Genomic DNA, 26,770 nt, shown 5'->3' on the forward strand with positions numbered 1-26,770 from the left:
TGCAAATATTGATTTTCCGGAAGGAACACAACAAGTGGGATATGCAGATGATGTCCTAATACAAGCTCCCACCTTGGGAAAAATTGAACAGTCCATTGAACTCCTCGGAAGGAAATGTATTGAGCTCGGTTTCACTCTCTCCACAAACAAGACGAAGGCATACTCCCATCACAAGCGGAGAGCAAATGAAGAACTGCAAATTAATGGTGTAACACTTGAATGGGTTGACCACTATCGGTACCTTGGCGTCACTGTCGGCTCTAACAAGGGAAAGAAAGAGGAGCTCAACCAACTCATAGGAACATGCAAAAGTCGACTCAGGGCACTGAAAGCTATGACCTGGAATGGACATGGAGCCTCTATTGCCGTGCTCAAAATGATGTACACAGCCTATGTGCGCTCCGTCATAGACTATGCCGCACCAGTACTGTGCACCTACTCCCAAAGCGATATGAAAAGGCTTGAAAGCATTCAAAATGAAGCCATGACAATCATTCTTGGAGTCCCAAGAACTGCCAAAACGTCTAATCTACGAGAGGAGTTGTCCCTTCCCAGTATTAAAAGCAGAATTCAGGAGCTGAATGCTAAGCTTGCAATTAGGATAGCCAGAGATCCCCATTACAATGATATTGCCAAGAAAAAACTGAGCTCTGTGCTACTTTCAGGGGGAAACAGGAGAAGCAAAAAATGGCATCACAGAGCAGTCTGCTACCTTGAAGAGCTTCACCTGCTTGAGCAAGCCCGTGAGCTCCTGCCTGTAGAGAGGTTACCTCCCGGGAAGGATGACTCGTGCAAGATCATCATCAATGAAATGGCAATGAAAAAATCCAACATGATACCACAAGAAATGAGGCACAAGTATCTCGAGGACATTTATAAAGAAGCCGGAGATGAATTAGATCAAATCTACACTGACGGGTCATCTAATCCTATCAATGGCAGGGCTGGTGCAGCATACACGGTAATCAAGGATAATACCTTCCAACGCAGAAATGAAGAAAAAGCACGTATTGAGAACTATGCTTCTTCAACGCAAGCAGAGCTAACTGCCATTGTTATGGCGTTAAGGTTTCTTGAACGGAACACTAATGGTGCAGTGATTTGCACCGATTCAAAAGCAGCACTGCAAAGCCTAAGTAAAAATCAGGCAGAAAATCTTGCAATAGTCGCTGAAATCAAGAGAGCTGTGAGAGTACTTACCAACCTCGGAAGAGTCATCAAGTTTCTGTGGATCCCCTCCCATGTTGGAATATGTGGGAATGAACGAACAGATGTGCTGGCTGCTGAAGGCGCTGAAGGAGACCATATTGAATACTTCATACCCAAGACTCAACTACAAATTAGAGGTATTATCAGGCAACATCACCGTGACAAGGTAACTGAGGAAAGGAGGATAGAAGCACAAACCAGTGAATCTGTACGATGGTACAACATGGTTGCAGCTGGCAATCCCAATCAGTATGGCCGAAGAGGAGGACGACGAGGGAGAGAATCTGTAATAGCGAGAATCCGTCTTGGATACAAATATCCATGGAGGTTTGGAATGGAAACAACAGTTGATCAGCGAAGTTGCAGCATCTGTGGTGAGAGTGATGGACACCGCCTTGACCACTATCTACGTGAATGTGAACACCTGAGAGACATTAGGAATAACTGTAGAATAATAAACCCCACATTGTTTGAGTTAGGAAAACACTTTTTGTCAAATGTTGATACTGTTCTTAAAAGATTTCCCAATTTTGCACCCGCAAGATAACGTAAGCTTTTAAGGGTTGATAAATGTTAATCTTCTTGTTTGAGGAGCTGTTCACTTGAGACAGTTAAGCAAGTCCCAGCTGTGTCTGGGTACAAGTGACAGGATGAACAACCCAGCTGGTTTTCTTCCTATTGGGGAGTGTTGTACATTCTGCTATGGCGGTATGTTCACTCACAAGATGAGTGGCGCTGCCTAATAAACTCGCCCCTCGGGGCAAAATTATAATTATGTACATATCTAGAAACTGTCACCAAATGTATAACACATGTTGAAGACTACTTATTGTCCTGCCTCTAAGATCTTCTGAGAACGACGGTAATGCCCGCCAAATATGAGTTATTTTATCCTTCAAAGCCGTATTTGTTCAGTATTGGATGTGTTAAGGTGACGTGGGAGAGGCAGTTTAATTTAAATTTTAAATTTTGCCCCGAGGGGCGAGTTTATTGGGCAGCGCCACTCATCTTGTGAGTGGACACACCGCCATAGCAGCATGTACAACATTCCCCAATAGGAAGAAAACCCGCTGGGTTGTTCATCCTGTCACTTGTGTTTGCGCGTGGTGGCTGAGGTAGAGGTGAGGAGGCACCACTACCATAACTGAACGGTGTCTGACTACGGGACGCCAGCGCCAGACAGTGTTGTGGTGCCGTCCCCCCCAAGATGGTCCTAATGCACCTGTTCAAGGACTCCGTCAGTGAAGGTGTTACGCCTGTATCAGTCTGTACGGGATGTGTGCTCTGCCCTCTGGCATGGCTCCTCGCCTCTCAACGGGACGCTAAGCAACAACTTTTGGAATTGCGAGAAATAATGCACACATTGCACACGCATATAGGCCCTGCCCACCCTCCCTCCAGTCTGTGGTCTACAATAATTGCACACTAACCACCTAGTTGTCCTTTAGTGCAGCCTTGGGGTACCATGTCCTGACCTTTGACCAGGGCTCCTAGCTAATAGCACCATCGAGCAAGCTGTTGGTGCTTGCATCTCGCAGTCCGCCGCTGATGACAGAAGGCAATAAGACGGTGAAGGAGCGACCAGTATACCGTGGGTCTCCAGCAGTATACCGTGGCCCTCCAGCAGTATACCGTGGGCCTCCAGCAGTATACCGTGGGCCTCCAGCAGTATACCGTGGGCCTCCAGCAGTATACCGTGGGCCTCCAGCAGTATACCGTGGGCCTCCAGCAGTATACCGTGGGCCTCCAGCAGCATACCGTGGGCCTCCTGCAGCATACCGTGGGCCTCCAGCAGTATACCGTGGGCCTCCAGCAGTATACCGTGGGCCTCCAGCAGTATACCGTGGGCCTCTAGCAATATACCGTGGGCCTCCACCAGTATACCGTGGGCCTCTAGCAATATACCGTGGGCCTCCACCAGTATACCGTGGGCCTCTAGCAATATACCGTGGGCCTCTAGCAATATACCGTGGGCCTCCAGCGCCTTACCTTCACTACTGTCCATAACGATATCAAAAATCCAATCCTTGGATCAAGTTGGTTGCTGTGCTTGTTGGTGATGTTTGGGTGTTTGTGGTGGAGTGGAGCCTCTGGACACCTGGAGCCAGATTCACGAAAGCACTTACGAACCTGTACATCTTTTCTCAATCTTTGCCGGCTTTGTTTCCAATTATTAAACAGTTAATGAGCTTCGAAGCACCAGGAGGCTGTTTATAACAACAACAACAGTTGAATGGGAAGTTTTCATGCTTGTAAACTGTTTAATAAATGTAACCAAAGCCGTCGAAGATTGAGAGAAGATGTTCACTTTCGTAAGTGCTTTCGTGAATCTGGCCCCTGAAGGCAACACCTGGAGTGGAGTCTCCAGGTGTTGACCTCTCCTCAAAGTGGCTGCTTGAGTGCTAGTTAACCCTAGAGTGCCGTAGTTGTGTGCGGTGTGAAGGTGGTTGTTCTCCACCTTACTGCACACTTCAACACTGATGTTGCAACTGCCTTTATGTTAGCACAGTCGTGTCATCTGGTACTTGTAGGCGTTACCAACGTTAATTTTATGTGAGTGATTTCTAAAGAATTTGTGCTTATCCCGGTGTGAAGCAGAGATCTCCCTGTTGAGCCCTGAGCACCAGGCCTTGGGGTAGGTGGCTGAGGCCTCCCTGGTGAGCCCTGAGCACCAGGCCTTGGTGTAGGTGCCCCACATAACCCTCCCAGCCATCATAGTCTAGTGCTCTGGCCACTTCCCTTAATTCACCTGTAACTGGAGTCCGTGTTCACCTATTTGTGCTTGTGGGTAAGGAGTTTCAGCTCCTGGGCCGGGTCACTGAACCTTCAGCATGGTATACTTCATGCTCCTACTACACAAAAGGGGCATTACTGGCCGCACTCACTATTCAAGAGAGAACTCGATACTCACCTCCGAAGGATACATGATCAACCAGCCTGTGATTCATACGTCAGGCTGCGGGCAGCCGCGTCCAACAGTCTGGTTGACCAGATCACCAACCAGGAGCCCTAGTCAGAGACCGGGCCGCGGGGACGTTGATCCTGTGATCACCACAAAGTAATCCTGGTATGTCACCAACGGTGTGAAGCTGTGTGTTCCGTTGTAGGTGATCCTCCAGACTGTCTTGTATAGCACCGTGCATGTTGCTGAGGCTGTCATTGAAGGCGTGTGTGCACGTCCTGACCTATATGTGCTCGCTAGGCTTATCCACCCAGCTTTCGCCGGTCACGTAGGCCTATTGTATGGTTTCCGTACCCCCTTGCGTCTTATCATATCCATTCTGGAAACTATGTATGGAGATAGTCTCGACTGTCTCCTGTGTGTGCGTGCCTAGGCCTACGTGTGAGGGTGCATGGAGGGGATATTAACGGATTATTTAGAGTACCATTCATATCTTGTTAGCCATTATTAATAGATTAGTAGTTTCTTTCTGAACACTAGGAAACCTTTTTTAGAAGACAAATACTCCAGAAACACGTTTGTGGTGGTGCTGTAGAGGGAAGGCCAGAGAGTGTAGGTGGTGGGGGGGCCCCTCACCACCCCGCCTCCTACACCACTCGGCGCCCTGAAGTGTGGGAGCCCTCGCCAGCCCTCACTACAACCACTGCTGACCTGCCTCTCATCACCAGTACAAGTCGCGTTGTTGAAATTGAAATAAGTTTATTGAGGTAAAATACACACAAAGGGATGAGGTAGCTCAAGCTATTCTCACCCCGTTCAGTACATCGTGTTAATACATATACACACATCACAAACAATAAACATGTTACCAAACATTCTGAGAGATAAACATCTACATTTCCTCCTTTACACAAGTAATCGCGTTGTTTATCTTTTCACAGATCCCTCGGTCTTGTCTCCCTTCCTCAGCCTCCTCCCCCTTCCTCAGCCTCCTCCCCTTCCTCAGCCTCCTCCCCCTCCTCAGCCTCCTCCCCCATCCTCAGCCTCCCCCCCCTTCCTCAGCCTCCCTCCCCCCTCTTCCTCAGCCTCCCTCCCCCCTCTTCCTCAGCCTCCCTCCCCCCTCTTCCTCAGCCTCCCTCCCCCCTCTTCCTCAGCCTCCCTCCCCCCTCTTCCTCAGCCTCCCTCCCCCCTCTTCCTCAGCCTCCCTCCCCCCTCTTCCTCAGCCTCCCCCCCTCTTCCTCAGCCTCCCCCCCCTCTTCCTCAGCCTCCCCCCCTCTTCCTCAGCCTCCCCCCCCTCTTCCTCAGCCTCCCCCCCCCTCTTCCTCAGCCTCCCCCCCTCTTCCTCAGCCTCCCCCCCTTCCTCGGCCTCCCCCCTTCTAGGCTGTAAGTCATATGACCGACGTCTCACAACCACTTGCTGATAAGAGAGTGGGCCGCGAGGACATTGATCCCTGGAACCATCTCTAGGTATGTTTGGAAGGGAGGGGGGGGGGAGTAAAGAGGAAGGAGAGGCATAGGTGAAAGGAAGTTTAGAAGTGGGAAATGCAGTGAGAGTTATGAAAGCAGGCGGGCTGTCCGCCTTGCTGACACCTTTGGGTATGTGTTGGGCACCTTTGGGTATGTGTTGGGCACCTTTGGGTACCATGTGTTTCCCAGACTATGGACAGTGTTGCCATCACCAGTGCACCTGTTATTCCCTCCATAACAGCGGCACGATGGTCAAGAGTTACGCATTGATTTTGTCTTTTGTGTTCAGACCCTTGTTGGTGCGTGAGTCACTCTGTTGGGGGGGGGGGGGGGGGTTGGTGCTGGTGCTGGTGCCAGAAGGTGGTAGTGATTGTGGTGGTGATGGCAGGTGACGGTGGTAGTTGTGGTGATAGTGGTTGGTATGGGTTTACTTGGGGGTATACCTGGCTTGGGGATTAATCTGATGGTAACATTCTTGAAGTATGTGGGGAATAGTCCAGATGCAAGAGCTGCATTTACTATACAAGTGTATTGATGGAGTGCAATCACTGGTAGGTTAGTTAATACCATCTTATTTATCTTGCTGTTGCCCGGCGCCTTGTTCTTGAAACCTATAATTGTTTTATGGACCTCTGCAATGGTTGTGTGTTTCATAAGGTGGCAGTCATTGCGAATGTTGTTCAGGTCTATTGTTTGGGTCGGGAGTAGTGCTTCAGCTCTGTTATCGACTTGAGTTGTAATTTACCTTTCATTAATGGGGCAAAAGTTTACATTTTCTTCCGGGTTTATCCTGAATATTTTTTCCCAGAACTTCCTGAATTCCTGTTCTTGTTCTCTCTCCTAGTAGAGTTTATTTCCCGAGGTGTCTATGATGTACGGCGTTTCCTCGGCTGAGTTTTCCATCAGGGTTTTACTCTGATGGAATACACTTACTCTGATGGAGTATCTTACTCTTTTCCAGAACTCTCTTGGGTTTCTGTAGTCAACTTGAATTTTGCTTATTGGGTCATCCCATTTTTTTGTGTGTGCTCTGTTTTGCATGGATCTTGCAGCTCATCTTGTAGTCTTTTGCGCTCGTCCGTCCACCCGCTGTGCGTTATGAGTTGTAGAAGATTGTTATATCTGGTATGTTGTGCTGTGAGTGCCTCAGTGGCTGCTGGGAGGGGGAGCGTTATACTGTGAGCTACGGGGATATGTTCGTTCATGCATGTTTCCTTTCCATTAAAATCTGTGACACTGATTTCCTGTGCACCGCTTTTGAACGCTTCCCAGTCATGTTTTAGTGTATTGAATTCTCCGGGGTGAGGGTTTCTGAATAGGATTAGTTGATAGTGTCATTATTATTGGTAGGTGGTCGCTTGTGCTCACAGGGCCCCTTTCTATGTGGGTGTTTAGGAAGTGGTGGTTGTTTGACAGTATTATGTCTGGCTTACCACTGTGGCCTTGTCTGACGTAAGTTGGGAAGTCTGGGCCCAGGTGGGTTAGATTTCCGTTTCTTATATTGTGGATGGCTTCTCCTGCTTGGTTGTTCCTTCCATGTCCCAGTGTTCTGTGCTTGGCGTTCAGATCTCCCAGGAAGTAGGCAGGTCTGTTCCTTCTGGTGAGTTTCATGATGTCGGCCAGGGGAAGGTAAGGGCGTCTTGGTGGTTGGTAGCATGTTCCTATGAAGATTATACCTTTCGTGGTTTGGAGTTCAATTGCCAGGAAGTTTTCTTGAAAATTAATTAGAATTTTGTGTGAAATTTTTCTCCTTACAGCAAGTACTGCTCCATCGTTGGCCTGGTCAGCTCTGTTGACCTTGTAAGTTTTGTAGTTAAAGATCTTTATCTTCTCACTTTCCTTTTTCCCATGGCTGTTAATGAGTATTATATCAGGGTCTATTTCTCTGTACAAGTTGCTGAGTTCCAATGTTCTGCGCGGAGTCCAGCACAGAACATTGTGTTGAATTATTGTTAATGACCGGATGGCTATGTTGAAACTGATGGGTCTCTGTCTCCAGGTGTCACCTACTGTGCCCCCCTCCCCCCCCCCCACCATCCCCACACAGTATAACCACACCCTTCACTTGTGCCTCCCCCAGCCTCCCCCCAGCCTCCCCCAGCCCTTCACTCACGCCATCAACCGGCAAAAAAGGGAAACTGGTTTCAAGGGTAAATGTCAGAAAGTATAATGTTAGCCTAGCCTGCGGGTGTAGGCGCCCTAGAGGCAGGTGTGGGCGTGCCGGCCACATGCGTGGGCGTGCCGGCCACATGTGTGGGCGTGCCGGCCACATGTGTGGGCGTGCCGGGCACATGTGTGGGCGTGCCGGGCACATGTGTGGCCGGCCGTAGGAGAAGATCTTGAAGGAGTCGTGATAAACTGGGATGTGAAGGAATTATTTGTAATCTGTTCCCCTGCTGGCCGCACATGCCGTCAGGAACACGTACAAACTAATTACTGCGCCACTGGTGCGTCCCACAGCCCGACGCACAAGTCACTGCGTCACTGGTGCGTCCCACAGCCCGACGCACAAGTCACTGCGTCATGGTCATGTCATTAACGTAATATATAATGTTCAACTGGGCAGTAAAGAAGTAATTACTGGCACCGTGTAGAAGTTGGGATGAAAATGTTCCTAAATTGTGAAATTAACTTTTACATGTTCAAGTGGTAAAATTATGTTTTAGCTTTACGAAATAAGAATAATATTGCTTTTAATTATGCGGGTTTGCCTAGGAGCCTCGGGCCTAGGAGCTCACCCGGCTCCTAGGCCCCAGCACACCCGGCTCCTAGGCCCTCAGCACACCCGGCTCCTAGGCCCTCAGCACACCCGGCTCCTAGGAGGGATAGTCCGGTTTTTCAGAGGTTTGAAGCAGGTCTTTCAGGAGCTTTAGTGACCAACCTTCAGTGAATGTAAATGAGAGTCATCAGTAGCTGAAGCTTCAGAGCTTCGTGTAGACCTTCACTTGAAGTATTATCTCAATTATATTTATTTTGTTGTAATATATTTTGATGCGACCAGAAAACTTCATCACTTATTACTTTTAGCGCAACCTTGTCACTTGACACCACTACCACCACTACACACCACACTACCACCACACTACCACCACCACACTACCACCACCACCACACACTACCACCACACACTACCACCACACACTACCACCACACACTACCACCACCACCACACACTACCACCACACACTACCACCACACACTACCACCACACACTACCACCACACACTACCACCACACCACTAACACCACACCACTAACACCACACCACTACACCACTACCACCACACCACTACCACCACACCACTACCACCACACCACTACCACCACACCACTACCACCACACCACTACCACCACACCACTACCACCACACCACTACACTACCACACACCACACACCACCACCACACCACCTCACCACCACACCACCTCACCGTATTACACTCCCACCACTTGCCAAACCAGCTCAGACTCGCTCCCTGTTTAAGTACTATTAAAAGTCTCGGGAGGGCCGGTCTCCGCACATAATGATATTCATCTGGAGGCGAGCAGGCAGTCAGCCTCTTGAAGGTGGAGTGGGCGGTGTTTGCTGTACTCCTGGGGTGTGGGCGTCGTGGGCGGTGTTTCCTATACTCCTGGGTTGTGGGCGTCGTGGGGTGTGGGCGTCGTGGGCGGTGTTTGCTGTACTCATGGGTTGTGGGCGTCGTGGGATGTGGGCGTCGTGGGCGGTGTTTGCTGTACTCCTGGGGTGTGGGCGTCGCGGGGTGTGGGCGTCGCGGGGTGTGGGCGTCGTGGGCGGTGTTTGCTGTACTCCTGGGGTGTGGGCGTCGTGGGCGGTGTTTTCTGTACTCCTGGGGTGTGGGCGTCGCGGGGTGTGGGCGTCGCGGGGTGTGGGCGTCGCGGGGTGTGGGCGTCGTGGGGTGTGGGCGTCGTGGGCGGTGGCGTAGGTAACAAATGCTGTTTATGTTGTCTTAAAAGAGTTAGAGATAGTTTGTCACCGACTGTTTATTATAAGAATAATAATAATGATATGATGATCATGTCACACACACACACACACACACACACACACACACACACACACACACACACACACACACACACACACACACACACACACACACACACACACACACACTGTGTGTGGTAGAGAGACACTACGAATACTGAAGTTCACGTCGCTGGAAGAAAGATGAGTTAGAGACATGATCTCCTCATTCAAAATTCTCAGAGGAATTGACAGGGTAGATAAAGACAGGTGGTACACGAACAGGGAGACACAGGTGGAAATTGAGTATTCAAGTGAGCCATATAAACATTAGAAGGATTTTTTTCAGTGTCAGAGTAGTTAACAGGTGGAATGCATTAGGCAGTGTTGTGGTGGAGGCTGACTCCATACACAGTTTCAAATGTAGATATGATAGAGCCCAGTAGGCTCAGGAACCTGTAACCCTGTTTGTTTATTTTCCAAACATTCTGAGAGATAAACATATACATTTCCTCCTACCGAGCGTGATCACCACACTGTGTGGGGAAGCCCTCGTCGCCAGGTCCCTGGGCCTCAGCAAGGGTGGGGGCGGCCTCACCTAGCACTCTAGTGAGAATATGTTGACGGCAGCAGATGACGGAGGGTAATGCGCAGATTTAGACAGACGTTCAGGCACGAAAACCCCGAGGACTAGTCAGTGCAAAGTAGATGTGGGGGGGGGGGTATATAGGGGTCTATGTAAGAGACCTACTCGTAAGAGGAGGGCGAGTGAAACATTCGTCATGTGTTCTCATATAAACCTGAGACACCCATTTATTACCCCTGGGTAACCAACGGGGTTCCAACACAAGTGGATGAGAATACACACTCACAAAACACACACACACGCTCACGCACTCTTTTTTTTTGGGGGGGGGAGTAAAGAGGAAGGAGAGGCATAGGTGAAGGGAAGTATAGAAGTGGGAAATACAGTGAGAGGTATGAAAGCAGGCGGGCTGTCCGCCTTGCTGTGGCTCACGCACACAGGTAAGAAGTTGGAGAGGTAGGGGGGGGGTGGAGAGGTTGGGGGGGTGGAGAGGTAGGGGGGGTGGAGAGGTAGGGGGGGGGTGGAGAGGTAGGGGGGAGGGTGGAGAGCAGTATTGGGGGTTGATGGCCGAGTTCTGGGAGTGTGTGAGTGGGCCGCTATTGATAAGACAGTTATATGTGGTGATAAGCCAGGAGGTTGAGATAAGGCCAGGATGGTGAGCAGTGACGCGCCAGTGTTACACACAGGCAGTGACCAGCGGTGCCTTACCCTGCTGGCACTTGTATGTTAGTGTGTGTGTGTATGTTAGTGTGTTTGTGTGTGTGTGTGTGTGTGTGTGTGTGTGTGTGTGTGTGTGTGTGTGTGTGTGCGTGCGCGTGCGTGCGTGCGTGCGTGTGTGTGTGCGTGCGTGCGTGCGTGCGTGCGTGCGTATGAGACAGGAAGAGAGATACATGTCGATCAGTGACGACGCTCGACCACACTAGCAAGGTCGTGTAATATGGAGAAAACTTGAAAGAAATATTATATCAATATATTCGCCTACACGATGTAAACATTATCAAAGTTCCCTTTTTTGCGCGTAACACGTTTACGGACTTACTGAAAGCCGTGTTAGTGCTGGTGTGCTTGCTCTTAAAATTGGATTGTGACGGTTATATTTGGAGTGTTAAGCGTAATACGTCCCGGCCGGCCAGGGTGTTGAGCGCGGGTGCCACTTTCCTTAGGCTTAGTAGGTGATAAATGATATCGTGTTTGTGAAGAGCGGCTTTGTAATGGCGACCATGTCCAGCAAACTTGACGACACCACAACATGACCGCTATCAGTTCCTGAGAGTGGCCCACACACTGAGGTGACGACTGTCTCCAGCACCGACACACTGAGGTGACAAGTGTCTCCAGCACCGACACACTGAGGTGACAAGTGTCTGTAGCTCCCACACACTGAGGTGACGACTGTCTGTAGCACCCACACACTGAGGTGACAAGTGTCTGTAGCACCCACACACTGAGGTGACAAGTGTCAACAGGGACGACACATTGAGGTGGTGAAGCAACATGGAGAGGCGTTGGCTACCGCGTCAGCTCTCCTTCATCAACAGAAGGTGGAGTGTGGCCGCCGTGGACTCCAGCAGCTCCGACAAGGTGAGAGAGCTGCGAGATGAGGTCTTCTAGTACCACTGCTACCTTATTCACTCTTGTGTTGATGATATCCTCATAATGCTCCCAGAGTCTGCCAGTGCAGACTACTGATCACATGCCTCTGTATGACTAACCATCCTGTGTGATGGGGATTTTACCATCAGGTAAAATCAGCTTTAAAATCAGCTTTAAAATTTTTACCATCAGCTTTTTGACACACTGTACTCGTCTTCTTATAGTCTAGGGCAGCTCCACAAATGGAAATGTGCCTAAATGTGTTAATAAAAAAAAAAGCTTTAAGCTTCACTGTATGAGTTGCATTATGATGCTATTGTGTGATCAGATTTATTTTGTTACTCTTATGTACGGTCTTGTAGTGAGACCTTACAGTTTTGTATGATATCTAGAGAACGTCTTCGAGCATCCGCTTCACACTCTGAACACTTCTACAGAGTGGTGGAGGGAAGCTCTGTTCTTATTGGTCATTAGTCCCGTCTTGCAAGCTTCCAGGAGAGTGTTTTAATGTGATGGGGTCAGGGGCGGGGGCGGGGGGACGATCACCCGCTGGGAGGTGTGGAGGTTACCTTGAGGTGCTTCCGGGGCTCAGCGTCCCCGCGGCCCGGTCGTCGACCAGGCCTCCTGGTCGACTCCTGGATACCTGGTTGATGGGGTTCTGGGAGTTCTTCTACTCCCCAAACCCGGCCCGAGGCCAGGCTTGACTTGTGAGAGTTTGGTCCACCAGGCTGTTGCTTGGAGCGGCCCGCAGGCCCACATACCCACCACAGCCCGGTTGGTCCGGGACTCCTTGGAGGAATAAATCTAGTTTCCTCTTGAAAATGTCCACGGTTGTTCCGGCAATATTTCTTATGCTTGCTGGGAGGACGTTGAACAACCGCGGACCTCTGATGTTTATACAGTGTTCTCTGATTGTGCCTATGGCACCTCTGCTCTTCACTGGTTCTATTCTACATTTTCTTCCATATCGTTTACTCCAGTACGTTGTTATTTTACTGTGTAGATTTGGTACTTGGCCCTCCAGTATCTTCCAGGTGTATATTATTTTATATCTCTCTCGTCTTCTTTCTAGTGAGTACATTTGGAGGACTTTGAGACGATCCCAATAATTTAGGTGCTTTATTGCGTCTATGCGTGCCGTATATGTTCTCTGTATTCCCTCTATTTCAGCAATCTCTCCTGCTCTGAAGGGGGAAGTGAGTACTGAGCAGTACTCAAGACGGGACAACACAAGTGACTTGAAGAGTACAACCATTGTGATGGGATCCCTGGATTTGAAAGTTCTCGTAATCCATCCTATCATTTTTCTGGCTGTCGCAATATTTGTTTGGTTATGCTCCTTAAACGTTAGGTCGTCAGACAGTATTATTCCCAAATCCTTTACATGCTGTTTTCCTACTATGGGTACATTTGATTGTGTTTTGTACTCTGTATTATGTTTAAGGTCCTCATTTTTACCGTACCTGAGTACCTGGAATTTATGACTGTTAAACATCATGTTATTTTCTGATGCCCAGTCGAAAACTTTATTAATATCAGCTTCAAGTTTTTCAATGTCCTCAGCCGAGGTAATTTTCATACTAATTTTTGTGTCATCTGCAAAGGATGATACGAAGCTGTGACTTGTATTTTTGTCTATAGCTGATATGAGAATAAGGAAAAGCAGCGGTGCAAGGACTGTACCCTGAGGTACAGAGCTTTTCACTGCACTTGGACTAGATTTTATATGGTTGACAGTTACTCGCTGAGTCCTGTTTGACAGAAAACTGAGTATCCAGCGTCCTACTTTACCGGTTATTCCCATTGACTTCATTTTGTGTGCTATCACGCCATGGTCACATTTATCGAAAGCCTTTGCGAAGTCCGTGTATATCACATCAGCATTCTGTTTCTCTTCTAATGCCTCAGTGACTTTGTCGTAGTGCTCAAGTAGCTGTGAGAGGCACGATCTTCCCGCTCGAAATCCATGTTGGCCTGGGTTGTGAAGGTCATTGGTCTCCATGAAATTGGTGACCTGACTCCTAATCACTCTCTCAAATACTTTTATGATGTGCGATGTTAGTGCAACTGGTCTATAATTTTTTGCCAATGCTTTGCTCCCTCCCTTGTGTAGAGGGGCTATGTCTGCTACTTTAAGTGCATCTGGTATCTCCCCCGTGTCCAAGCTCTTCCTCCACACTATACTGAGTGCCTGTGCTACCGGCACTTTGCATTTCTTTATAAATATTGAATTCCATGAGTCTGGACCTGGGGCCGAGTGCATGGGCATGTTTTCAATTTCTTTTTCAAAATTTAGTGCGCTCGTGTTTATATCAGTTATATTTACAGGGGTTTCAATATCCCGCATAAAGAAATTGTCTGGATCTTCCACCTTCATGTTGTTTATTGGAGTGCTAAACATGTCCTCATACTGCTTTTTTAGGATTTCCCTAATTTCTTTGTCATCCTCCGTGTATGAACCTTCACTTGTACGAATAGGTCCAATACTGGCAGTGGTTTTTGCTTTTGATTTCGCATATGAGAAGAAATATTTTGGATTTTTCTTTATTTCCTGAATTGCTTTCTGTTCTAACTGCCTTTCTGCAGTTTCATATGAGCGTTTCAATTTCCGCTCGATTTCTTCAATCTCCCTATTTAAATTATTCCTTCTTTGACGGGAAATTCGTGTCTTCATAAGCAGTTCCGTTATTTTTTTCCTGCGTTTATAGTGTCGTCTGCGTTCTCTTTCTACGTTAGATCTCTTTCTGGCTTTCCTCAAAGGAACATGTTTCAGACAGACTTGATACGCTTCTGAAGTCAGTTTTTCTATTCCTTCTGTAGGACTTGTATTATTTAGAACAGTTCCCCATGGAATGTTTGTAAGTTCCTTGTTTATTATCTCCCAGTCTATCCTTTTATTATTAAAATTGAATTTACTGAATAGCCCCTCTCGCTTTATCAACGTTTTAGGTCTATTCTGAGTATTGATGGTCGTTTGCACTTCAATGAGATTGTGATCTGAGTATGTGGTATCTGATATCGTAATGTCTCTGATAATGTCTTCATTGTTCGTAAAGACCAGATCTAGAATATTTTCATTTCTCGTTGGCTCCGATATCTGCTGATTGAGTGAAACTCAAGGAGGTCACAGTACCGCTCACAAACCTGCAAGAATACTTTAATACTGAAACAAAGTCCAGAACCAAAACTTGCAGTGTATATACACCCTACAGATATGTATAGTCTTGGGTGTATGTTTACTTGTGTAGGGGTGGGGGGGGGGGCATCATAACAGATATCTGGAAAACAAATAAGAGTTGTAGCTGGACAATGTATATACAGTATATAAATCCATACCACACACACTGTAAATTGTTGCCATCGTTACCCCTAATTATTATGATTTTGCAAATTCTTCATAATCAGAAGTTCGTGATCTCGCACTGTAAGAACCACGTCCATAGTGCTTTGGATTCATGTTATATAATTAAATATATAATTATTTATGCCTTTTGACCAGACTGTGATACTGTTGTTAAATAACGTCATAATATGTAGACTATAGCTTCCACAAGTGTCCCACGGGTGGGTCTGGTAGTCCCACGGGTGGGTCTGGTAGTCCCACGGGTGGGTCTGGTAGTCCCACGGGTGGGTCTGGTAGTCCCACGGGTGGGGCCAGTGGTGTTTGCGTGTGGGGAGAGAGTGGGAAGGTTTCCTCCCGGCTGTCACTCTTGTCACTCCACTTGTCACGGCTGTATAAGGTTTTGGTGATATGTCTCACAGCCAATCAGCTTGAGGTACTCTCCGCCACGACCCTCCGCCTCTCCCCTCTGCTCCTCCCCTCTTACCGTTCACGTCCCCTCATCTCTCCCTCCCTCCCATAGCTTTCTTTTCATGTGGATTAAAAATGAGGAAAAATGGGTCTGACGGGAGGAGGTCCGTGAGAGAGGAACGCCTGGGAAGCTGCTGGGACCACCCCTCCCCGCCTGCTGGGACCACCCCTCCCCGCCTGCTGGGACCACCCCTCCCCGCCTGCTGGGACCACCCCTCCCCGCCTGCTGGGACCACCCCTCCCCGCCTGCTGGGACCACCCCTCCCCGCCTGCTGGGACCACCCCTCCCCGCCTGCTGGGACCACCCCTCCCCGCCTGCTGGGACCACCCCTCCCCGCCTGCTGGGACCACCCCTGAAGTTACGTGTCAAGCAATTCATTACAGAAGAATTCAATCGCGACAGCTCGATAGGATTCGGTCTCTCCTGCGATTCTTGTGTTCGTCCGGGTCCTACACCCAAACAACAGGCCGCAACACTGGTGACCACGAGAGCCGGGTCGCGAACTCTTGTGTACCCACACGACGTGTTTCTCGGTAGCTCCCACGCAAGGTAACCCCCTGATTATTTATGCTTGAGAATGTCATTAGAATTCGGCCTTAATCCCTGCCTCAGCCGCAGCCTCGGGACGCTTATTAGCAGACAAAGGTCACAGGAATTTGTCCGACTCTGCCACGGTTTGCTGAGACTTGCCTCAGGTCCTTCGTCAGGATGTTGATGTGGTGTGCGAGTGAGGGAAGGGAAGGGAAGGGAAGGGAAGGGAAGGGAAGGGGAGAGGTACGAAAAGCAGACAAGCGTCGCCGGAGCGGTAAATAAAAAATAAAGTGCCCTTTTCCAGTCCGAATCTTGTGTGGACTGTTAATAGTCGCACTATATGGACTCCATTTTCATTTGGTGGTCAAACATTCTTTAGATTAGTTGTGAACCAGATAAGACTAAAACGCTTAAGCCTAACAGTCGCCAAGTACCTGAGTATCACTCGGAAGCCAGGTGCCACTAGTGATTATGACGCCAGGTGCCACTAGTGATTATGACGTCAGGTGCCACTAGTGATAATGACGCCAGGTGCCACTAGTGATAATGACGCCAGGTGCCACTAGTGATAATGACGCCAGGTGCCACTAGTGATTATGACGCCAGGTGCCACTAGTGATAATGACGCCAGGTGCCACTAGTGATTATGACGTCAGGTGCCACTAGTGATTATAACGTCAGGTGCCACTAGTGATTATGACGTCAGGTGCCACTAGTGATAATGACGCCAGGTGCCACTAGTGATAATGACGCCGGGTGCCACTAGTGATAATGACGCCAGGTGCCACTAGTGATAATGACGCCGGGTGCCACTAGTGATAATGACGCCAGGTGCCACTAGTGATTATGACGTCAGGTGCCACTAGTGATAATGACGCCAGGTGCCACTAGTGATAATGACGCCGGGTGCCACTAGTGATAATGACGCCAGGTGCCACTAGTGATTATGACGTCAGGTGCCACTAGTGATAATGACGTCAGGTGCCACTAGTGATTATGACGCCAGGTGCCACTAGTGATAATGACGCCAGGTGCCACTAGAGGGTGGAGGTGCCCTGTGCCCACCCCCACACTCCTCTTCCTTGCCCCGCAGCTGGTAATCTCCTGGCAGTATGTTGTCCAGTGTTTATCAGTAACTCCAGGAGAGCGAGGTGTAGCTCACTATGCCCCGCCTTCTGGCCTTGTTGTGCCTCTTGCCTTGTAGTTGAACTGTTTTGACGCTCAAATTCTTCTTCGTTGTCTTAAAGTTGTGGATGGAGGTGGCTTCCACAACTTCTTTGTGCATTCCACTTGTTGACCACCCGTACAGGGGATCAGAATTTACTTATATCTCCGACTCATTCATGCCATTCTACTTCCACTTGGATCCTCTTGTCCTATTTTCTGTCAATTTAAAGAGGCTCTCCTTGTCCACTGTGCCTATTCCCCTCAGTATCTTGAATGTTGTGATCATATCTCCTCTATTTTCTATTTCTAAACATCCCTTCACCTATGCCTCTCCATCCTCTTTACTCTTCCCTCCCCCCCCAAAAAAAAAAAAAACTTGTGCTTTTTAAATTTTACTTTTATGCTTTTCAAGGTGCGAATTCTTGGTGAGTGCTGCATCTTCCAGTACTGGTCTGACAACAGTGGGGCAGATTGCTTTGTAAGAGTCCCTTAGTTTCCTATCCATGTTGAAGAGCAGGGGTTGTTACAAAGCTGTTTAGTACATAAATGAACTTTCAAACAGATAATACATATAATTTTATAAGCGAGAAAATGTAAAGGGGAAGATACGGAGGGGGGGGGGGTTACCTTGCCTTGCGATGATTTCGGGGCACAACGTCCCCGCGGCCCGGTCCTCAACCAGGCCTCTTGGTTGCTGGACTGGTTAACCAGGTTGTTGAATGCGGCTGCTCGCGTCTAACATATGAGTCACAGTCTGGTTCATCAGGTATCCTTTGGAGGTGTTTATCAAGTTCTCTCTGGAACACTGTGAGGGGTCGGCCAGTTATGTCCCTTATGTGTAGTGGAAGCGTGTTGAACAGTCTCGGGCCTCTGATGTTGATAGTTCTCTCTCAGAGTACCTGTTGCACCTCTGCTCTTCAACGGGGGTATTCTGCACATCCTGCCATGCCTTCTGGTCTCATGTGATGTTATTTCTGTGTGCAGGTTTGGGACCAGCCCCTCTACTATTTTCCACGTGTAAATTATTATATATCTCTCCCGCCTGTGCTCAAGAGAATACAGATTTAGGCTCTTTAGTCGGTCCCAATAGTTTAGATGTATTACTGAGTGGATTCTAGCAGTAAAGGATCTCTGCACGCTCTCCAGGTCAGCAATTTCTCCAGCTTTGAAAGGGGCTGGCATTGTGCAACAGTACTCCACTCTAGAGAGCACTAGCGTCTTGACAAGCATCATCATCAGTATAGCATCTCTAGTGTGAAAAGTTCTTGTTATCCAACCGATCATTTTTCTTGCAGTTGTGACGGCTACTTTATTGTGCTCTTTAAAGGAAGCACACTTCCGACATGAGTACACCCAAATCCTCTACATTGCCTTTTCTTTCTATGTTGTGTTTTGACTGAGTTTTGTACGTGGTTTCCGTTTTTTTCCGTAGCGCATGAGCTGAAACTTATTTTCATTAAATACCATATTATTTTCTGTAGCCCACTGAAAGACCTCGTGTACATCTAATTGGAGGTTTGCTGTGTCCTCTGTTGTCTACATTCATAACAATCCTCTCATAAAAAACAAGGGGGAGGGGAGGGAACGCCAAAATAGAACCCAACCTAAATTAATCTATTATTTACATTATTTTTTATCATAAGTGCAATTAACAGGAAGCACCTAGTACATAATCTAGGTGATACAGGGTGTGTGTGTGCCGCGAGCTCCTCCTCCTTATCATTTATGAGATAAGTATCGTTTGTCGAGTCACTTTACGTCACTTGCATGTGTTTGTGAGTCATGTGTGTGAGAGCGGACGACGTTGTGTCGAGACGATGACGACAGATTTGAGAATAACGACAAACTTTTTCTGATTGCAGGTGGAGCGCCTCTCCGAGTACGAGCAGTACTTCGCGTCCCTGTTGGTGGACACCCACCCGGACCACCCGGACCACCACCACCTGGCCCACCACCACCACACTCTCACACAGGTCAGTCCCAACTACTACCACCCACCTCAACCCACCACAAGCGCTACCATGCCCCCCTCTTCACCTAACACAAACCCAACTATTAACTCCAGGTCACACTAGAATACCTTCTCATCTCAGAACATCAGGTCAGCCATGAACACCAAGCCACCCTTGAACTCCAGGTCAGGCCTGGGCACCAGGTCAGGCCTGGGTACCAGGTCAGGCCTGGGCACCAGGTCAGGCCTGGGCACCAGGTCAGGCCTGGGCACCAGGTCAGGCCTGGGCACCAGGTCAGGCCTGGGCACCAGGTCAGGCCTGGGCACCAGGTCAGGCCTGGGCACCAGGTCAGGCCTGGGCACCAGGTCATCCACTTGTTCCAGGATAGCTCACCTATTCTCATTGTTTATATGTGAGTTATCGTTGAGGTGTCCTTGTATCCCTCAAGGATAGGTCACCTCTCCACCTAGCGCTACCTTGACACACAGGTGAGACACACACACAGGTGAGAGACACACACCACAGGTGAGACACACACACCACAGGTGAGACACACACACACACAGGTGAGACACACACACACACAGGTGAGACACACACACACACAGGTGAGACACACACACACACAGGTGAGACACACACACACACAGGTGAGACACACACACACACAGGTGAGACACACACACACAGAGGTGAGACACACACACACAGAGGTGAGACACACACACACAGAGGTGAGACACACACACACAGAGGTGAGACACACACACACACAGGTGAGACACACACACACACAGGTGAGACACACACACACACAGGTGAGACACACACACACACAGGTGAGACACACACACACACAGGTGAGACACACACACACACAGGTGAGACACACACACACACAGGTGAGACACACACACACACAGGTGAGACACACACACACCACAGGTGAGACACACACACACCACAGGTGAGAGACACACACCACAGGTGAGACACACACACACCACAGGTGAGACACACACACACCACAGGTGAGACACACACACACCACAGGTGAGACACACACACACCACAGGTGAGACACACACACACCATAGGTGAGACACACACACACCACAGGTGAGACACACACACACCACAGGTGAGACACACACACACCACAGGTGAGACACACACACACCACAGGTGAGACACACACACACCACAGGTGAGACACACACACACCACAGGTGAGACACACCACAGGTGAGACACACACACCACAGGTGAGACACACACACCACAGGTGAGAGACACACACCACAGGTGAGAGACACACACCACAGGTGAGAGACACACACCACAGGTGAGACACACACACTCACAGGTGAGACACACACACTCACAGGTGAGACACACACACTCACAGGTGAGACACACACACTCACAGGTGAGACACACACACTCACAGGTGAGACACACACACTCACAGGTGAGACACACACACTCACAGGTGAGACACACACACTCACAGGTGAGACACACACACTCACAGGTGAGACACACACACTCACAGGTGAGACACACACACTCACAGGTGAGACACACACACTCACAGGTGAGACACACACACTCACAGGTGAGACACACACACTCACAGGTGAGACACACACACACACAGGTGAGACACACACACACACAGGTGAGACACACACACCACAGGTGAGACACACACACACACAGGTGAGACACACACACACAGAGGTGAGACACACACACAGGTGAGACACACACACACACAGGTAAGACACACACACACACAGGTGAGACACACACACACACAGGTGAGACACACACACACACAGGTGAGACACACACACAGGTGAGACACACACACACACAGGTGAGACACACACACACCACAGGTGAGACACACACACCACAGTAACATCCCATGCACCTGTTGTCTGAGTTATCATTAATTTAATTTCTAATGTTTTTTTTTATTTTACGTATAATAATAAGGGTAATTATAATTGGTTGATCTTTAATTTCACTCTTTTTGACCTTTGATTATGTGTATGAAGAGGTCAACAAGCAGCCTCGTTACATTGTAGCTAACGAGGTAGTTACGCTCTGACAGCCTTAAGAGTGAACTACCTCACTTGTTTCTCATAACCTCCATTCTTCGTACAGAGTTTTTTTTTACTAATGAATTAACTATTTCATTATTTGTAAAGCAATTTCTCATTAATACCAGGGTTTTATAACGTTCATACTGTATGCATAAAATAAGGCAGGCAGTGTTCGTTGTAAGTTTATTGTAGTGTCCACTTAAATACTGTGCCACAGAAAACGGGTTGCTGGGGCCGTCACTAGTTGTGACTGTGGCCAACAGATGGCACCGCTGCGGCAGCTTTGAGCGACCTGAATGTTGTGTAGATAATGTCAGTAATGGAGGCAACTGCTTATTGTTTAAACTATCATAAAACCACATCATTCACGACACTAGACTGAGATCGCGTTCACATTTTTTTTACATCCAGAATTATCGTTTATTTTTTTTTATGCGAAGTAGATTTCCTTCTTGAGTGTTTTGTTAAACTTGAATTTCTTGCTCGTTACTGTAATATTATTATTATTATTATTATTATTATTATTATTAACAGAGGGTGCATATATATGATTACCAAGACAAAACCGGATTACATAAGTGTTGTGAACTAAAGGAGACTTTTCAGTGTAATTAGGTTAGAGTTAGTTTTAGGGTCTATGTTAGAGTTAGGTAAAGTTAAGTATACAGTCAGGTTTACAGAGGTGCGGCGGCCGACAAACTCTCCATGTTCTTTCCCTTGCAACACTAAACGTGGATTCAAATAATAATGGTAAACCAGTCCATCCTCCGAAAAGACAGTACGTTTTATTACTAAATATAATAAGTACAATTCTGACTATCGACATAGTATATAAATACACTTAATCGCCAGCATCGCACCAAAATATTTTGAATATTAGAGTTTACCTGAAAAGCTGCATAGAAAACCACGACCTAACCTAACCTTGGGAGTGTAGGAGGACAAGCATGTAAATAGCATTTATTGCTTCTTAATTACAATTAGTACTTAACCTATAGCTATATTGATATTACAATTTTATGAAACTAATAAAACAAAACTAAAGTCTTTCAATAAATTCTAAAGTAACTCAGGATATTTACAAATTTTGTATAAAATCTCTATTGTTTAATAAAACTAAAAAAGAAATTCTTTATATATAAAACTTGTTTATATAGAATTGAACATGAAAACTTCAACCAAAAAAATTTGAGTGTTAACAGAAAATTAGGATAATATATGGGGAGGTAAATGTAACAGCACAATTAAGTGTATTTATGTACTATGCAGTCAGTAATGTACTTATTACATTAAGTATTAAAACGTACTGTCTTCGGAGGAAGGGTTACAAAGTTCTGTATCTCTATTAGGCTAAGGATACGTTTCACTAGGCCTGCGACAGATTGGGATTTTGCTATTATATTTTTTAGTGTGATAATTTCCGGTTTCCATTTTAATTAATCCAATAAGTGTAATGACATGTTTGTCAAAGGCGCCCACATTGTAGGGTGAGGAGGAACTAAAGTGGACATTTAATGGTCGTGTCCGCTTAATGGTCATCCGGGTCTCCCTGAAAGTGTTACACAAAACAAACTAAATACTTAAAGTAACCTATATAAGTAAACTTCTGAGAACGGGGAAGATTACTTCAGCTGTGGTTGGTCAGAGGTAGACGGGAACAGGCGGTAGACTGTTTACTCGCACACCAGAGCACAGCACGGGAGGTGCTCAGTGTATGCGCCACAGCACGTGTGCTCAGTGTATGCGCCACAGCACGTGTGGTGCACAGTGTACGCGACCACGGTGTTTTGTGGAGCAGTGAACACGGGTTGTAGTGTGTTATGATACAACTGTTGTGTTGGTCGCTGTGGCCTGTGGCCGGCCTGCCTCATCCCGGCCTCACTTACATCCACTAAATATATACTGATGGTATATACGCGTCCCACACTAGTAGTACCACCTAACGTAGTGTAAATACCACTAAGTGTTCACTACCTAGTGTAAATACCACCTAAGTTTGGCTACACTTACCCTCTTCTACTCACCTAGTTGTGCCTCTTTGAGTCGATGCTTTATAGGTTCCAGAGTTTATTGGGATCGTAATATTTCTTTATCTGAAACTGTGTATGGAGTCTGCCTCCACTGTTATGCTTCTTGACGCATTCCTGGTATTCCCTTCTCCATGTGTGTATGTACTCACCTATTTGTGTCTGCGGGGGTTGAGCTCTGGCTCTTTGGTCCCGCCTCTCAACTGTCAATGAACTGGTGTACAGATTCCTGAGCCTACTGGGCTCTATCATATCTACATTTGAAACTGTGTACGGAGTCAGCCTCCACCACATCACTGCCTAATGTAATTGTGTGTGTGTGTGTGTGTGTGTGTGTGTGTGTGTGTGTGTGTGTGTGTGTGTGTGTGTGTGTGTGTGTGTGTAGGGGAAGAGAACAAGAGATAAAGATATTACAGAGGGAGTCAGGAAGGACAGGTATGGAGCGGTGAAGGGACGATGCATGCAGGATTGCGAGGCTTGGCGACCATGCATCAGGTGCCACCATTAACTCTGTCAGGCGAAGGACGGTTAGTTCCGGCTCGCATCTTCACCCATACCGGGTGAAGCAGCTTCACCCAGCCCCCCACACCGGGTGAGACAGCTTCACCCAGCCCCCCACACCGGGTGAGACAGCTTCACCCAGCCCCCCACACCGGGTGAGACAGCTTCACCCAGCCCCCCACACCGGGTGAGACAGCTTCACCCAGCCCCCCACACCGGGTGAGACAGCTTCACCCAGCCCCCCACACCGGGTGAGACAGCTTCACCCAGCCCCCCACACCGGGTGAGACAGCTTCACCCAGCCCCCCACACCGGGTGAGACAGCTTCACCCAGCCCCCCACACCGGGTGAGACAGCTTCACCCAGCCCCCCACACCGGGTGAGGCAGCTCATTAATATACAATTTGTGGGCTATGGTGAGGAAGATGGGGGGGGCGACGGTGAGGAAGATGGGGGGGGGTGGGGGCGACGGTGAGGAAGATGGGGTGGGGAGCGACGGTGAGGAAGATGGGGGGGGGGGGTGGGGGGCGACGGTGAGGAAGATGAGGGGGGGTGGGGGGCGACGGTGAGGAAGATGGGGGGGGGGGCCCCACGGTGAGGAAGATGGGTGGTGGGGGGGGGGTGTAGAGGCCATGAGAAACAATTTAGAGCAGAGAGAGGGATGTCAAGAGATGAGATTGAGGATTTCTCCAGCCAAGTATAATTAGTTTAGACTTAATGACCCAGCTATCAAAGGTACAGATAACTAATTATTGAACCCTCCCCCTTCCAGCCACTTGGACGTGTCGTTACAGCGATGACCATGCTCCATGCAGGGTCGGCGTTCGATCCCTGATAGTCCAAGTGGTTGGTTCAGCTCCTTCACTTTTGACACCTTCCAACTCCTTGTCTTCATATCCTTCCTAAGTTATAGTTACTATGACTGACTAACCGCCGCCTCCCGACAGTGGCCTCCACCCCGGGCCACACGGTGACGCGGGAACAGCTCTCAACAACGTCAACTGTTGTATCCACTCCAAGCAGCTGTGTCGCTCCTGATTGACCGACAAATGTATTTACATAATTAATGTTTGTTGTTGTAGAAAGCGGAATCAATTAGGAAAGATTAATATTTGACAGTGTGGGGGGGGGGGGGGGCTTGAGGGAGGGGTTGTGGTGGGTGTGGAGTGCCTGAGGGAGGGTGTGGGGGGCCAGAGGGAGGGTGTGGAAGGTGTGGGGGGGCCAGAGGGTGGGTGTGGAGGGTGTGGGGGGCTGAGGGAGGGGTGTGGAGGGTGTGGGGGGCCTGAGGGAAGGTGTGGAATGGTGTATGATCCCTGTGACAGGTGTGAGCGTATGATCCCTGTGACAGGTGTGTGGGAATATGATGACGGGTAATATTATACAATTGTATATATCTGACTTTGTCAACAAAAATAGAAGCATACAGGTTTCAGTGTAGAATTCTACAATATAAATAGCATTTGTCTGTAATAAATTTTCGATACGAAATACGGGTTTTAATTTCTTTGATTTTTATATATAGAGAGAGCATACATGATGTGATTGCCTCCGTGTCGGCGGGCAACATTTGTGCATGGAGCACTCTGTTGCATCGTTGTGCTTGCAATAGTATTGTATCCAGAGGCCGTTGGAAGTGCTGTTGTAGTCATTTGCCTCAAAGCAGTAGACAAATTCGTACTCTGGCAGCCAGGTGGCGGGGAAGCCAACCCGTCCTCTTAAAAATAACGTCACTTTTCGCTCGTATGCGCACTATGGCCAAATTTGGACGTAATTTGAAATGAAATCGACTCACAAAAGTGACGTACTGTTCCGTTTTCTGTTTGAGTCGTCCGGCTTATTCGGCAAGGTTAGAAAAGAATTCTTTCCATTAACGTTTTTATTACCGTTTTGAAACTTTATGAGAATTTCCTGCCCTTCTAACCGGAAAGCAACTTGTCCTCTTACAAATTTCGTCGCTTGTCGCTCGTGTGCGCTACGGCCAAAAAAGGACGTAATTTTAAAATTAAAAATAATTGAAAAAATGGATTTTTGTTTTCTAAAACAGCAAGTTAAGGGTCCTCTGGTAGGTTAGGAGGGCAGGACGTTCTCCTTAGGTTTCAAAATGTCATGAAAATCGTTAATTGAAAATTTCCTCTCCTGACCTAACAGCCTAAGCCAGAGGACCTAAAACAGAAAACCGGAGAGTACATGACTTTCCCGATTCGTGAGCCGATTCCATTTTTTTTTTTTTTTTTTAAGCCTGAGTGCGTATACGGGCGACAAGCGATGTAATTTGTAAGAGAACTGGTGTTGGGTGGAGATGGTTAGCGAGGGGGTGGTAGTAATGGTTATTGATTGTTGTGATGGTAGTGGTTAGGGGTAGTTGTGGTGCTGTGGTTATCTTGAGATGATTTCGGGGCTTAGCGTCCCCGCGGCCCAGTCCTCGACCAGGCCTTCTTTTTTGTTGCACACCCCCAGGAAGCAGCCCGTAACAGCTGACTAACTCCCAGGTACCTATTTACTGCAACCCGTTCTCGCACTTGCTTATAGTCAATATTTGGCTTATTAATAAGTGCATATGCGACATACTAATTTATTGTGAATATTTGAGTTTACCTTGAAAAGCTGAATAGAAAACACCGACCTAACCTAACCTTCTTAGTATGCTAAGATAAGTATCTTATTGCTTCTTAATTACAATTCGTACTTAACCTATACCTATATTGATATTACAGTTTTATAAAAATAATAAAACAAAACTAAAATATAAAAAATATTGTAAAATAAATCAGGATATTGTCAAAATTGTTTATAAAATCTCGATTGTTTAATAAAACTGAAAAACAAATTCCAAATATTAAAACTGGTGTATGACAAATCTATAGGAAGAGTTTGTACCTTGAAAACAAAATATAACTTGGAATATACCACATATGTACTTATAT

At 47.8% G+C, this 26,770-nt stretch overlaps 1 protein-coding gene across 3 annotated transcripts in view; it reads left to right on the forward strand.

The window, feature by feature from the left end:
- Nucleotides 1–24,966, forward strand: part of LOC138351897 (uncharacterized) — a 50,476-nt gene extending 25,510 nt beyond the window's left edge. The window contains exons 1-4 of one of the 3 annotated variants that reach the window (XM_069303997.1): nucleotides 10,819–10,870; nucleotides 11,378–11,730; nucleotides 19,115–19,225; nucleotides 24,619–24,966. In XM_069303997.1, the coding sequence (XP_069160098.1) occupies nucleotides 11,644–11,730; nucleotides 19,115–19,225; nucleotides 24,619–24,681 (261 nt within the window). In that variant the 5' untranslated portion in view covers nucleotides 10,819–10,870; nucleotides 11,378–11,643 and the 3' untranslated portion in view covers nucleotides 24,682–24,966. Of the gene's footprint in view, nucleotides 1–10,818; nucleotides 10,871–11,104; nucleotides 11,731–19,114; nucleotides 19,226–24,618 lie in introns of those variants that run through there. The other 2 variants (XM_069303996.1, XM_069303995.1) reach the window with 2 other exon arrangements.
- The last annotated feature ends 1,804 nt before the right edge of the window (nucleotides 24,967–26,770 follow it).

The sequence above is a fragment of the Procambarus clarkii genome, chromosome 51, assembly GCF_040958095.1.
Source record: "Procambarus clarkii isolate CNS0578487 chromosome 51, FALCON_Pclarkii_2.0, whole genome shotgun sequence".
Taxonomy (NCBI): domain Eukaryota; kingdom Metazoa; phylum Arthropoda; class Malacostraca; order Decapoda; family Cambaridae; genus Procambarus; species Procambarus clarkii.